At 38.2% G+C, this 15819-nt stretch overlaps 1 protein-coding gene across 1 annotated transcript in view; it reads left to right on the top strand.

Annotated features, from left to right (window-relative positions):
• cnbd1 (cyclic nucleotide binding domain containing 1) overlaps positions 1–15819 on the top strand; it is a 72968-nt gene that overhangs the window by 39291 nt on the left and 17858 nt on the right. The window contains exon 9 of the mRNA XM_041240008.1: positions 4457–4566. Coding sequence (XP_041095942.1) covers positions 4457–4566 — 110 coding nt within the window. The remainder of the gene's footprint in view (positions 1–4456; positions 4567–15819) is intronic.

The raw sequence follows: 15819 nt of genomic DNA, 5'->3' as shown, positions 1-15819 counted from the left end.
GTAAAGCAGGTAAAACATTATTATTATTATTATTATTATTATTATTATTATTATTATTATTATATTATTATGACTTGGACTACTGTATGCGTATGAGTATACAATTCCAACTTGCTGTGTGGTTTTTACTCCATCAGATTAGCTCTAACTACTGAAGGAAATGATACAGCTGTCAGAGCAAGTGATTTTTTGCTCTGTAGTCTAAATTTCCAGAGTCTATGATGGATTTAAAATCAGTTCCCAGTCGTCGTCGACATTAGAGCAGCATATGCACTGCACTGCAGCATGCCCAGACACTGAGCTATCTAACAAATGTCTCACAACAGATTGCATCTGAATATATAGTGTTTCAGTACATAAGTCCCTTGGTAGGGATGATGCATGCTGCCAGTTTGTTGTTTTCATAATTTGTAGGCCCGTAAGACATATAAAATACAGGAGTTTTATATCTCAAAATAAAAGTCATTTTATCATTAATCAATCAATCATTATATATATATATATATATATATATATATATATATATATATATATATATATATATATATATATATATAATTAAATATGCTTCGAAAACCGGGAATGTGGTTTAGAGCCTGATGGCGGTTAATTATTTGCTGTATTTAATATTTTAAAGTAAAATAAATAAAAATTGAAAAATTTAAGATATTTTTCATAGGATATATTTACTGTAGATGTAGATTACGATTTACAGTACCTCTTGTTCAATACAGAGCCAGGTCGTAGTTTATATATTACTGGAAACTGTACTCACGTATTATACTAAAAATCAATAAAAGGCTTTTAGTGGATGATGTCAAAAAAAAAAAGCACAATACTCATTCTATTTACAGCAAACAGAAGAGACTCACAGGAAAGTAAATGTTTACTGTGTGTAAGAATGGGTCATATCAGAGATGAGATAAGAGAAATGCAGAACAGCGTAAAATTTGTATAAAATTTGACAAATGTATGTGTGTGTATATATATATATATATATATATATATATATATATATATATATATATATATATATATATATATATATATGTACACACACACACACACCTTTTTTCTTTGTGGAAATAGATATTACAGTTATGTTTCAACTGCTTCAGATTGTCTTGCAGCTCTAAAACAAGCACAGTAAAAGTGTGGCTCTGTTAGTTATGATTTTTCGTACACATTTTAGACACAATTCTTTTTCAGTAAGCACAATTACAGCTAACAATAACACTTGTGATTTGTCTTCTTAGTGGGCTTAGTTTGGTAAACAGATAGAAGTAAGAAGCTATGCTGTTGTCAGAGGACTGAAACACGCCTATATTAGTGTTCTGTGGTGCACCCAGAAATGGGGTTTTAAAACTACCGTCAGTGTTGCAGTGTTGCTGTTGCCGCTAAAGGCCTCATAAATCAGCTCACCTCCAAAACCTGACCTCAGGTTTGTCACACAAAGAAATAGTTATGATATTATGTGGAATGAATAGTCAAACAAAATGGTGATTTAACTATAATTTTAGCTGCGTGTTTTATGGTATGTTTAGTAAGAAGACATCCACCAATAGAATGAAAATGAACAATTTATTGAACTGACAAATAAACATTCCTGTAAATTTATTAGCCTCCCCTATGCTGGCAAAACTATGATGAATAAAGTATATGAATTAAATGAATAACTACTGCCAGCAGGCTGGACAAGTGGCACTTGGGGCCACCTCCTCCCAAAAAGGACAAGGCCACCTCCACTACCTTGCAGAATTAAATCATCCTGCACTAAGGAACCCCCCACCCCCACAAGGTGACAGGAGGAAACCTCAGGGAATCCATGGTCAAGAGTTGTCCTTCTTCCCGGCTCCAAAATAAAAAACTCTCTTAATGATCTTTAAATTAACAAGTAGTGGGGATCATTCTTTGGACCTCGCATCAGCATTTGTATCTGAGGTAGTGAAGTTAAAGGGAGAGGAGATTAACAGCGATTAAACAAAGTAATATTGTAAAACGGATAAGTAACGGCATATTGCAGAGAGACACGAATTGCACTGAGTAAAGCAAAAGTAATACATTTTTGGTAGGCAACATGACTGAAAGCATGATTGAGTAGAGAATCTAATAACAATTGCCACCCCATATTATGGGATGCTCGGGTGCTTTGGAGACCCTAATAAGCCATTTGGTTGGATGCTGAATCACAAATGTGTGTCTGAAATAGGTTTTTGATTCAGTACATTATGAGGTCCTAGAACACTGGGCATGAAACCGGAGAGGGTTTCTGGCTGGAATTGAAAACACGAGGGCTGCTCCTACATTCCTGTGTAAGGCGTACTGCAAAATAGACTATATTTTTTTCCATTGAGCCCTAGAAAATGCCACTGGGGAGGGTGAGTGGGCATGACTTTAAAGCATCTGTGTTTTCAACCTTAGAAGCCCCTGCTATTGTAATGAAACAATGGCGTCATCAATTCTAGCATAATGAAGGGAAAACTGGGCAGGCTAGAAGCAGAAATTTTGAATGTATAAAATGCAACATAGTTCCTGGGGGTGCTTCCATTTTAACTGAACCCAGTTCGATTCCAAGAAATTCGAGACAAGTAGTGTTTTGATTGTAGTATACAGCGCAAGGAGACGAGATATGAATGTCCTTCCTTGAGGAATAATACAAACGACAAAATTGAAAGGCCCCTTGCCATTTTGAATTTGTTTGTTGATCTGGAAGAATTGAGCATGTGTGAGTGAGTATGTGAGTGAGTGGATAAGTTCCAGTTTATCAGGGTAGAATCAATAAGAACGGACTGTTGACATTTTGAGAAAAGCAGGCATATGGAACAAGAATGAACATCACAGCAATAGCTGCATGTATGAAGAAAACAGCCCTGTTTGTTTGCTGAATAAGTATTTGTTGACATTAACTTTTCTGCTCCGATAATATTGTGGCTTGTCTGAGGAGAGGGAGAGGTTTGGTAAAACATTATAAAAAACAAAAAAAACATGACAAACTAGCCCTTATAAAAGTCCCTTTTTTATTTGATAGGGGATCCCCGAGTTCATGACATCCACATTATGCAAGTGTCTGCCCTGTCTTGGGGACAGATGATTTCACTACACAGTACACTAAACATAAGAATATGTTTGTTCTGGAAAAGAAACAGGAACTTTGCCAGTAATGTAAAATTGAAATTTACTGTTGCTGTTTGGTTTACACAGCAGCGCCATTGGGGAATAACCTGGAAATGTTTTGTTTTTTTAAATGTTTACTGCAATTACTTTAAATAACAAGAATAAGAACTTTGCCTGAGCCCTGCAACAAGCCTCAAAGGCAGCTGTGTAACTGTTTCTGAAGCTGTTAACTGTGCTGGCATTAATGTAGTTTTGGAACTGCTGGTCTAAAATCTACTAAAGTCATCTTGTAAAAGGGGAAAAGAGAAATACTGTACAAATATTTGCAAGTAGTGTGAAGCTAAACAGTGTTTTATACAAAAGAACAAAGTTGAAACACCCGCCCCCCCAAACAAACAGAACATGCAATAGCTATTTTCATTTAAAAGGGTCACAGATATCATATTTTGAAAACTAAAAGTTTCTGGGATTACAGCCTGAACATTGTCAAATGAGATTTCATATGCAGGATTTCGTAATATTTTAATTAAATCCTAAATATTAATGGCTATAAGCAATGTTTAGAATAAGGATCACAAAATATAGCAGACTTATTTGTAATGAAATGTGTATCCAATAGTATATGTTTTATATACAGTATGCGTGATATCATGGTCTGCAGCTTCCAATTAGTCTGTTTGCATAATTCACATTTGTGGATTATTTCATAACAGTCGTTGGAAAACAACGACTCCGGTACCTCCAGAGACAATGTTGTTGCCATGCCTCCCACATTATTATCAGGAGCGTAGGATTGGAAGATAATTGAGACTGACATGATAGATACAGACTGAGCTAAAACAAAGTATTATCAATGAAAGATAGTAAAACAAGAGAGTACGGATTGTGAGTTTGGGATGACTGACTTGTAGAGCATGGCATGTTATGTTGTGATCCTGTTGTATGACCGAGATTCAGTGGAGGTCAAAGGACGTGTGAGTCAGGGAGGGGCTGGGAGAGTTTGGGTAGATTCAAGATGGCGAGTTCCAGGAGTATATGTACTGTAACTGCGTACCATGTGCATGTTCTTTTAAATGAAACTCCTGTCTGGTTATCCTTGGAAGAAAATACCTATGATAGTCAAAGTACAGTAATTGTAATTAGCCATTCATGTACTATACAGACGAATGGCTAATTAAGAGATGTAATTGTACATTTTACCAAAAGGTGAAACCATATATGGCAGATTACTGTTCAAATCTGCGACTTGTAAAACAATCAAAAGGTCATGTGTCCCGTCAATGTTTAATTCAGTCAGCAGGCTTTTTATAACAGCTGCTCATTATTTCCTCTTTTCCTGCAGTGCTGGTGAAGGAGGGTGAAGTCAGTCCCTTTGCAGGATACATCAAATCTGGCCAAAGCAACATTTTACGAGATATTGGGGCACTCGTGAAAAGGCCATTGGGAAAATTGGTAAACTCATCGGAATTTTATTAAATAACGTATAACTTTTGTCAATGTACGGTACTTAATTTAAATATTTTAAATCAACAACAAAGGAGACTGAATTAGTTGTATCTATCTAAATTCAGAGAGCTGTGTATAAAACATGATTTAAAGAGCAAGTAGGAGAGTTCAGAAAAATACAGTGTTACACGTCCCTACATGTTGCTACAACTGTTTAAATAATGCACTTGTAATTTTTCTTTTCATTGTTAACATCCTTTTACACTAAAGTCTATTTCAAAGCTCTTTTTAAAATAGCCGCTGTAGTGCACTGCCCGCACTGTCAAACAGGTAACACAGCAATAACGATCCATGATGTGCTACGGAACACAAAAGCCAGAGCACTTGTTTTGCTTTTGTTTGGTTTTTTTTGCCCTTCCTGTGATCTCAAACCTCAGTGCACTAGAGCAGACATTTTGAAACAGACTTTAAAGTTGTAAGTGTAAAAAGTTGTCAGGATGTTAATAATGAAAATAAAAATTACAGGTATGTTATTTAAACAGTTGTAGCAATACGTGGGGACGTGTAATGCTATATTTTTCTTAAACCTGCTACTTATTCTTTCACATTCTCTTAGTGTTAGTATTTAGTGAAAATACTGATGTTTCTTATCTACAGCCTCGTCATAGGTCACGAGGGGGGATAACACCGTGTAACAAATTTTAAACTACAAAAGATTTAGAAGTGAGTAGTTTTTCGAGATTTATGGTTATACTGTAAATTTACAGTATAATCGTAAATCTCGAAAAACTACTCACTTCTAAATCTTTTGTAGTCATTTTTGTATTACTTTAGTATGAATATGTGTTAATTTTGATTCATATGTTGTTTTTTTCTGACTTTATGTGAACAAAAAGACACAAATTCGCCCGTTTTCTCATTGGAAATAGTGATATTTTGAAATTTACCTGTCCTGGTCATAAAAGCAAAGTTTGTGGGGAATAATAGCCATTTTCTATACTTTTGAGGCATACGCAATTAGGAAATAACACTTACTACCCAGGAACAAAAATTGTGTTACATAGTGTATTTAGCAAGCTTGTTAAATGTGCAGGCGACACAAAGCTTAGGGGAGATTCTGACACGCTTTTAGCCACCCAGGAAATCCAAAAAGATTTAGACCGCATATACTACTGGGCAGAGACATAGCAAATTAAATGTAATGTCAACAAATTAGGTAGAGAAAAGGGCTATCATCGGCTCTCCCCGAGTTGGAGTTTTACAGAAATTTACTAAAATATAATTTGTATTTTTGGTTGAAAACTCTAATGCCTTATACTGAACACTGTACACTAACTCTAGTTTTAGAACATTTCTCCCCCAAGAGAAACAAAGACAGCATCTAGATCAGCTGGGATTGCTCATGTTGCAGTGCTCAGAAACCACAGGAGCTAATGGATGTAGAATTTTTAATATCAGTGAATGCCTATTGATGTGGTAATGCAATTTTTATAGTTAAGTTCTGTAGCTGTGTACCATTTTCTGGTATGCATGTCTTTTTTTGTATATAAAATATAATAGTATATACTGTAAGCATGATTATGGTGACATTTGAGTGTTGCAGTATTCACTGCTAATGAGCTTCACCACAATTAACAGCTTTGATATTGCTATATACTAAGGGGTTGTTTATATGTGTGTGTGTGTGTGTGTGTGTGTGTGTGTGTGTGTGTGTGTGTGTGATATTATTGTTACTTTACAATGCACAAATTACATGGGTGGGCAAATGTGTGTAATGTTTTTAAATGGTACTGCAAAATCCAGTTAACACAGCTGAGACCACAAGGACTAGTGACATTATTTATTCCGAGGAATGTTAAGCTATAAAAGTTCTGATTTTAGATTTTGGCCTCAGATCTAATCTGTCAACCGATGTAGCGTTAATGTAGAAGATGGGTCAAAGATTTACAATCCTTTAAAATACAAGTGATTACAATGCAATCAAAGCGACTGATAAAACATTCATAGCTTTATTTTTGATGAATTGTGTCACAAAGCATGGCTTCATGATTGCACTTTTTTTCTAGATTAATGTACAGTTGCGTAGGTCACACACTGTTATTTTAATTTTGTCTGCTGGTTTTGCCTGGTATACCTGAATAGATAATTATCCTCATTTTCAGATATATGCAAACTGTAGGTGGCACATGTAATGTTAACCTATAGGTGGGGTTCAAGGGGCGGAGCTAGGCACCAACAACCTATCATCTCCTGTCATCAATTAAATCTACTTTATTTAAACATTAGTCACCTCTACCTAGCTGTCTTGTGTTTTTTCGTTTGGCATAAACCTAAGCGATTTCAAGACCTATCAACTTTCATATACCTCAATAATGGAGTACTTACAGCAGTTGTCATAGGATTCAGAGGATTCCCAGGATTTTCCGCCATTACCAGATCATTCTCGTCCAGCTTCAATCCAGGGTCCATCCAGTCTCCGTTCTTTCTCCCCTTCTGGTATTTCAGTTACATCTGATCAGGCTTCCAATCAGGCTCTCGTCCAGGTTCCAGTTCAAATGTTGCCTACCGTTCCTGCCACTCAAACATCGAATCTGCGCCGATCCAAGCGACTTCGGCCTCAGGACGCCCCTCTGGATCGATTGTTTTGGAAGGACTGGCCCATCAATAAATTGATAAAAACCCTCCTTAAAAACGGTAACGTGATTCCAGCAGGGAGTGATAGAGAGTCTCTTTTTATTCTCTATTGCAATTTAGTCTCAGCAGAACCAGTCTTTCCTCCGAAAAAACATAATCAGCAGCGTCCAGCCATTCAGCGTCCTAAAACAGGCAGCAGGCAGTCTATTCCGGATCAAATCACCCCTACAACTAGCACCGCTAACCAGCAGCCAGCCATTGAAATCCAACATTCGCAAATATTTAACGAGATAAAATCATTTATGCAGCCTTTTGCCGATACTCTATCTTCGGTCAGTTCTCAACTGTTGGATCTAGATAAAAGGGTATCTAATATGCAACAGGGAAAACAATCTACAGCCCTGCCATTAATTCTAGCATCAAATACTGCAGTGCCGCCTACAGCTTCTTCCGGTCCAGCCCTAATTTCAGCCAGCGAAGCAGATCCTCCAATATAAAAAACCTCGCTACCGCCTGTACATACGGATCCTCCTCTCCAACTATTATTAGACGTCACACTATATCTCCACAAATCAGACGTAACATTCTCGAAGGTAAGGACATTAATCTTGTTTAACTATTAACGACGACTTCGGAATTCTTGGACCATAGAGTAGTGGATTGACGAGATTTGGCAGTAACTCTAAAATCCAGAGATCCCAGACTGTTTAAAAATCTTACATTAGGGGAATTTGTCCTTGCCTTCTCCATATTCAGAGATGTGTTATGCTCGTTATATCCTAACCGCAGAGCTGAATTGGACTCATATGAATACTACTTCGTGGAGCTGTCTGTCAGATATGGAGGGACTATGTTTTTTGAGTATCATAAAGCATTCTCTGCAAAAGCAGCAGCGATATTGGCAGCAGATAATTACATCATCAATTGGGCACAACCTGACCCAGATCTGTTTAACAGAATTTTTGGTGTTTTTAAGAGCTAACGCATGCGGGGTCTGCGCTTCAACAGCTCACTCAACATCCCTCTGCCCTAAAGCTGCAATTGCATCAACTTCTAAAGCACCCGGTTTCGCCGCTAATTCATACAGATCTTCAGCACCTAATCCTATACAATCTTCAGCTCCCCTCGATCAATCCACAAGGAAAGACAAATACAGGCGCAGTATTAGATTTTCAGGAGGAAGACAAATCTGCAGTAATTTCAATACTGTCTTCTGTTCGAATAGGCAATGCAATCTTATCCACATGTGCAGCAATTGCGGAGACGCTCACGCTAATACAATCTGCCCTTTAAAACGCAAGTGACTTTCCCCGATGCTCACAGTCTTTACTCCTATAAACATCCCGGCATTATCAAGTAAATTACAGAATCATCCCGACAGTAATTTAATTACCTGATCGACGGATTAAAAAAAAAAAAAAAAAAAGGTTTTTCAATCGGTCTGACTCAAATTCCTTCTTCCTCGTTCAAAAGCAAAAACCTTTATTCAGCGACTCAAGAACCACAAATCTCTCATCAAAAAAGAAATTATAAAAGGATTGATAGTCGGTCCATTTTAGCTTCTCCTTTTCCAGTATATAGAATTACTCCTATCGCCATTGCCACGAGGAAAATGTCAGGGGGAAAAAAAAAAAAAGCGTCTCATTATTGATTTATCAGCACCATGGGGGTCAAGCACCAGCAGCATTAACTCATTAATTCCCCAAGATCAATTTTCCCTGCATTACATCACTATTGCAGACACAATACCTTCAATTCAATTAGCAGATCGTGGTTCCTGGTTAGCAAAAGCAGATATCAGACGCATTTAAAGTAATGCCAATCCATCCGTCTCTCCATCACCTGTTTGCTTAAAAGCTTATTTTCTGAAGTTGGCGTTCCGCTTTCAGAAGAGAAATCAATCAACCACCTTCATTCTTTGGAATTCCTTGGAATCATTCTAGATACAGAAAAGTTTGAAGCTAGCCTGCCTGAGTCTAAAATTAACCATATTCGTTTGCTCATTGAGGATTTTCAGATCAGTATAACAATTAAAAAACGGGCAGTGCTTTCATTGCTGGGTTATTTTAACTTTGCAATACGTATCATTCCACAGGGGAGGATGTTTATATCTCGACTGCTAGCGCTGGCATCAAGAGCAAAAAATCTGGACTCCTATATAAATATCTCCTCAGAAGCTAGAAAAGACATTAAAATGTGATTTGCGCTTATTCAGCACTGGAACGGTCTCTATGTTTTATGATTTCATTTCAGCTCCACACGATATGGCTTTATTTACTGATGCCTTATCTTATAGGTCTATTTAACAATCAGTGGTTTTGCAGACATGGCCTGAGGAAATCGAAAACATATCTCCTCATCTAAAATCCACAGCTCTGCTAGAGATATACCCAATAGTAGCAGCTGCCCAGCTATGGGGTCATCTCTGGGCTAAGAAATCAATACTATTTTACTGTGATTCAACTACAGTGCATATTATAAATAAAGGACGTTTCTCTTCCCCTCTTATCGTGCAATTGCTGCGGCGGCTAGTATGGTTTTCAGTCTCTAATAATTTTCTAATACAAGCTCGCCACCTACCAGGCATTTTTAATAATGCAGCTGATGCTCTTTCTTGTTTACAAATTTCCAAATTTCACAGTTCGCTGCCCACAGCTTTGCAATATCCAGCAGCAACGCCACAGTTCAGTCAGCTGATTTTCAACTAAATCCAACTATTAATAAACTTCTTAATTCAGCTCAAGATTACATGGCATCAGCACTTGCCCCATCTACCAGATCCTCATACTCTACAGGTTGGGCATGTTATGTAACTTTTTGTTTACAAAGCATGATTAATCCTACTCCATTAAACCAGGACTGGATCATGGCGTTCATAGTGCATGCAAAGGACTCTCTACATCTGGCACCAGCTACAATCAGACTATATTTGTCAGGAATTCAGCATCAATTTCGCTTGATGTCCATCAACCCCCCAACTCTATGATCAATTCCAGCGGTTCGTCTCCTTTTACGAGGAATTTCCAAGTGCTCTCCGGCTCCTTCTTCTGCTCGCCTGCCTATTTCTATAGACTTTCTCAGTAACTTGATTTCAATTCTGCGTCATGGCTGTTTTCTCCATTTGATGATTTAACTATGGAAGTCACATGTCTATCTGCATTTTTCAGGTTTTCGCGATGTTCTGAATATACAGTACCTTCTATTGCCAGCTTTCCTACCCTCGGTATCCACTGCAGTGACCTCACGCTCATCCCAAATTCTCATTTCATGCATTTCAAAAACAGATCATCTGCGGCAAGGACAATGTATTCAGCTTTCTAAGATCAGCTCTCCTCTGTGTGCCTTCACTTCCACGTTGAAGTACATTGCAGAACACAAAGCCATTTCATCCTCTGACCCTTTGTGTATCAATTCAAGCCGGTCCATTGTATCAAGGCATTGGTTTTCATCACACCTTTCCACCGTGGTGTCCAGAGCAGGTCTTCCTTCGCAATTCTACACTCCTCATTCATTTAGAATATGAGCAGCTACTTCAGCTGCAAAAGCCAACATTAACCAGCATTTAATTAAAAATATGGGGCGCTGGACTTCATCCGTAGTCGAAACTTATATTCGTTCTTCATCATCTGAAATATCCTCCGCACATCAGTCCATTGCTAGTATGTCCGGAGTGGGGACGACCTTTCTGCCTGAGCCACCAAAGATTTCCCCCTAAGAAATGAAATTAAAAGAAAGGGTTTTTTTCTTTCCACTGTGCAGAGGGTCTTCACATAGTCATTAGGGTACAGTATACTAACCGCTTTGTCACGTTAAGTGTTTGTGTTCTTTCGTCTAAATGTTTTCTCTTTTCTTCTTTCTTATGCATTGGAGGTTCTCTCTTTTTCTTCTTGACGTTGCGTCAGCGGGGAGCCGGGGGTCCATCTTTTGGGGGGTTAGTGATTCCACTTTCTCCAACCCTTTGTTAAGCTCCGCTTCATTTACCTCATAGAGGAGGGTTCTCCATGAGTCAGAGGGGACCCCTGGCCAAACCCTTCCATCTGCATGTATGTTTCTTTTGGAATTCTTCTTTCAGGTCTGATGCCTCTATGTGAGGGTCCCCAAGCGGTGGCATCCCTCGTGTTTGTCGGGTCTCCTCAAAGACGGTGGCCCCTCTCCTGTTTGTCGGGTCTCCTCAACGACGGAACACCCTTCTATTATGTTGGGCTTTGAAGAGGCGGAACACCACGCATTATATGTTTTAACAAATACTAACTTTATGTTTTCTTTCCGGTTCGCGAGCCTCTTCGTATGTCGGGTAACCTCAGAGACGGTGCCCCTCTTGGTATATCGGGTCACCTCAAAGACGGTGGCCCCCCTCCTGTTTGTCGGGTCTTCTCAGCGACGGAACCCCCCCTACTGTATATAAGAACATAAGAACATAAGAAAGTTTACAAACGAGAGGAGGCCATTCGGCCCATCTTGCTCGTTTGGTTGTTAGTAGCTTATTGATCCCAAAATCTCATCAAGCAGCTTCTTGAAGGATCCCAGGGTGTCAGCTTCAACAACATTACTGGGGAGTTGATTCCAGACCCTCACAATTCTCTGTGTAAAAAAGTGTCTCCTATTTTCTGTTCTGAATGCCCCTTTTTCTAAACTCCATTTGTGACCCCTGGTCCTTGTTTTTTTTTTCAGGCTGAAAAAGTCCCTTGGGTCGACACTGTCAATACCTTTTAGAATTTTGAATGCTTGAATTAGGTCGCCACGTAGTCTTCTTTGTTCAAGACTGAACAGATTCAATTCTTTTAGCCTGGCTGCATATGACATGCCTTTTAAGCCCGGAATAATTCTGGTCGCTCTTCTTTGCACTCTTTCTATAGCAGTAATATCTTTTTTATAGCGAGGTGACCAGAACTGAACACAATATTCAAGATGAGGTCTTACTAGTGCATTGTACAGTTTTAACATTACTTCCCTTGATTTAAATTCAACACTTTTCACAATGTATCCGAGCATCTTGTTAGCCTTTTTTATAGGTTCCCCACATTGTCTAGATGAAGACATTTCTGAGTCAACAAAAACTCCTAGGTCTTTTTCATAGATTCCTTCTCCAATTTCAATATCTCCCATATGATATTTATAATGTACATTTTTATTTCCTGCGTGCAGTACCTTACACTTTTCTCTATTAAATGTCATTTGCCATGTGTCTGCCCAGTTCTGAATCTTGTCTAGATCATTTTGAATGACCTTTGCTGCTGCAACAGTGTTTGCCACTCCTCCTACTTTTGTGTCGTCTGCAAATTTAACAAGTTTGCTTACTATACCAGAATCTAAATCATTAATGTAGATTAGGAATAGCAGAGGACCTAATACTGATCCCTGTGGTACACCACTGGTTACCACACTCCATTCTGAGGTTTTTCCTCTAATCAGTACTTTCTGTTTTCTACATGTTAACCACTCCCTAATCCATGTACATGTGTTTCCTTGAATCCCAACTGCGTTCAGTTTGAGAATTAATCTTTTGTGCGGGACTTTGTCAAAAGCTTTCTGGAAATCTAAATAAACCATGTCATATGCTTTGCAATTATCCATTATCGATGTTGCATCCTCAAAAAAATCAAGCAAGTTAGTTAGGCACGATCTCCCTTTCCTAAAACCATGTTGACTGTCTCCCAGTACCCTGTTACCATATAGGTAATTTTCCATTTTGGATCTTATTATAGTTTCCATAAGTTTGCATATAATAGAAGTCAGGCTTACTGGTCTGTAGTTACCTGGTTCAGTTTTGTTTCCCTTTTTGTGGATCGGTATTACGTTTGCAATTTTCCAGTCTGTCGGTACCACCCCTGTGTCAAGAGACTGCTGCATGATCTTGGTTAGCGGTTTGTAAATTACTTCTTTCATTTCTTTGAGTACTACTGGGAGGATCTCATCCGGCCCAGGGGATTTGTTTATTTTAAGAGCTCCTAGTCCCTTTAACACTTCTGCCTCAGTTATGCTAAAGTTATTTAAAACTGGATAGGAACTGGATGACATGTGGGGCATGTTGTCAGTATCTTCCTTTGTAAAAACTTGTGAAAAGTAATCATTTAACATATTTGCTATTTTTTTTTCTTCCTCTACGATTTTGCCATTTGTATCTCTTAAACATTTAATCTCCTCTTTGAATGTTCTCTTGCTGTTGTAATATTGGAAAAACATTTTGGAATTGGTTTTAGCTCCCTTAGCAATGTTCATTTCTATTTCTCTCTTGGCCTTTCTAACTTCCTTTTTGACTTGCGTTTGCAGTTCTGTGTACTCTTTCTGCGTACTTTCTTTTTGGTCCTTTTTTAATGCTCTGTAAAGTGCCTTTTTTCGCTGAATATTTTTTTTAATTGATCTATTAAACCATTTTGGCAATTTAGTTTTACATTTAGATTTGTCTACTTTAGGGATATAATTGTTTTGCGCCTCTAGTACTACATTTTTGAAGAACAACCATCCTTCTTCTGTGGGTGTTTTCTCTATTTTACTCCAATCTACTTCTGTTAGTCTCTGTTTCATACCTTCATAGTTTGCTTTTCTAAAATTGTAAACCTTAGCTTTAGTCATTACTTTTGGGGATTTAAAAAAACACTTCAAATGAGACCATGTTGTGGTCTGAGTTTGCCAGTGGTTCTCTGACCTCTGTTTTAGTTATTCTATCTTCGTTATTTGAAAAGACTAAATCAAGGCATGCCTCCCCTCTAGTCGGTGCCTTCACAAATTGTGTTAGGAAGCAGTCATTTGTCATTTCCACCATTTCTATTTCATCCTTCGCGCTACCCACCGGGTTTTCCCATATGTTGGGTCAGGAAGAGCCGGAACCTCTTTTGTGTTAACAACACCAACTCATGTTTTCCTTTCCAGTTTGCGAGCCTCTTCGTATGTCGGGTAACCTCAGCGACGGTGCCCCTCTCATATGTCGGGTCACCTCAAAGACGGTGGCCCCATTCCTGTTTATCGTGCCTATCGATCAAGTAAATGTTGGGCCTTGAAGAGGCGGAACCCCTCTCTCCATGTGTATATGTTTACTAACTCTGTCAATAAACACTATCAGGGGCCATAGCTCCGCCCTGTGAATTGTCTATTAAGCCCACTTAGACCCCTTGTCAATTTTTTTTTCTTCCTGATCAGATAATCATTCTGTCATCTAAAAAAGCTAACGATTTGAACAAAATGTTATAAATGTAATACCAATGCAGAATGACTGGATGGGGTGTTTTGTTTTTAATTTTACTCCGCGAAATCGGTTTCTACAATGCTAACTGTCGAGACCACTGTAGAGAACATTCAACAAAGGGCGCTTTGAGTGTACAAGGAGATTAAAGCCTAACGAGTGGATAAAATCCAAAACAAAGATAAGGATGTTATACAAGGGAGTGAGACCGCTTTATGTTGTTATATGACTTTTTCTTTTTTCCCTTGATTTTTTAAAATGTCATTTTTTTTTACGCACTTTAGTTACGCACTGATTCTGCTCTGTGTCGGACCTGCCAGATCAGTGCTCTGGCATGGCAACAGCTGCGGTTGCTATGGACCCTTTGTGATGCATGTTTATCTGCATTGTAAAATGCCGTGTTGGGATCCCAATGAAAGGGAATGGCAGTGAGATGCCATGTAATTAAGCGATAACTTCTGAGCTGGTTGAGTGTACAAGGAAATAAACCCACTTGACTGGATGAGCGACCAAGACCTTGTGGACCTTGCTAGTATATCATAAGAAATATTGGCATGGAATCCCTGCAGTAGTGAGTGGCACAGCCAGTTCCACTGTTGCATAATGGCAGATACATGTGTTTGTCAGACATTGTAAATGGATATTGTTTTGGAGTACCACTACTTTTAAGGTGGCTGGGATTCAAAGGGATAAAAAAAAAAGAATGACTTGTTAAAGAAGCCCTTTCTGTAAAGGTTAGTCAACCCAAGACTTCAAATGTGTTATTTTCTTGAAAACTACATCAAAAGAAAAATATGACACAGTTATTGCAGCATAGCTTAGCTAATTCAGGCCCAAAATAACACCTGTTACAAAGCCCCCAAAAAGTGATGTTGTTATTTTATATATTACACACAAGCAGTCATAACTATTATAGGTATAATTAGCTATCCATTCAGTGTTGTTAACTGACCCTCAAACATTCTTCCTCCAAACCTCGATTTGGTATACACAGCAAGCATACTTTTTTTTCACATGTTAAAGCTCAGACTTAATGCTACAGTTTTTATAATTGGTGTTTTTTTGTGTTTCAAGTTGGTCATCTAGAACTTATCTGAGAAGAAATGTCTGTCAGATAAATAGTATTTTAATGGATTTTTTAGAATCCTTCATCCTTAGATAACAAAATAATTCTCACTGGATGAAAAGCATTATTGCCCTGCCCTTGTCAAATGAATTAAAGTAAAATGGGAATGATTTTTGCGACATACTGAATGAATTTAATGTCTTATATTCCTGACTTTTGTTTAAATGTCAAGCGAAAGGCGAATTCCATAACCAATGATTCCATAACCATTATAGGACTTTACAGTGTAGTTCACTGTCAGGACTGAACAGACAAGGTAAACTGCCAAGGTTATTGTATAATCTAACAGGGGATTCATTTCAGCGATACCTCAATGATA

Source organism: Polyodon spathula, chromosome 3, assembly GCF_017654505.1.
Source record: "Polyodon spathula isolate WHYD16114869_AA chromosome 3, ASM1765450v1, whole genome shotgun sequence".
Lineage (NCBI taxonomy): Eukaryota > Metazoa > Chordata > Actinopteri > Acipenseriformes > Polyodontidae > Polyodon > Polyodon spathula.
This window is presented reverse-complemented; position numbering and strand designations above follow the sequence as displayed.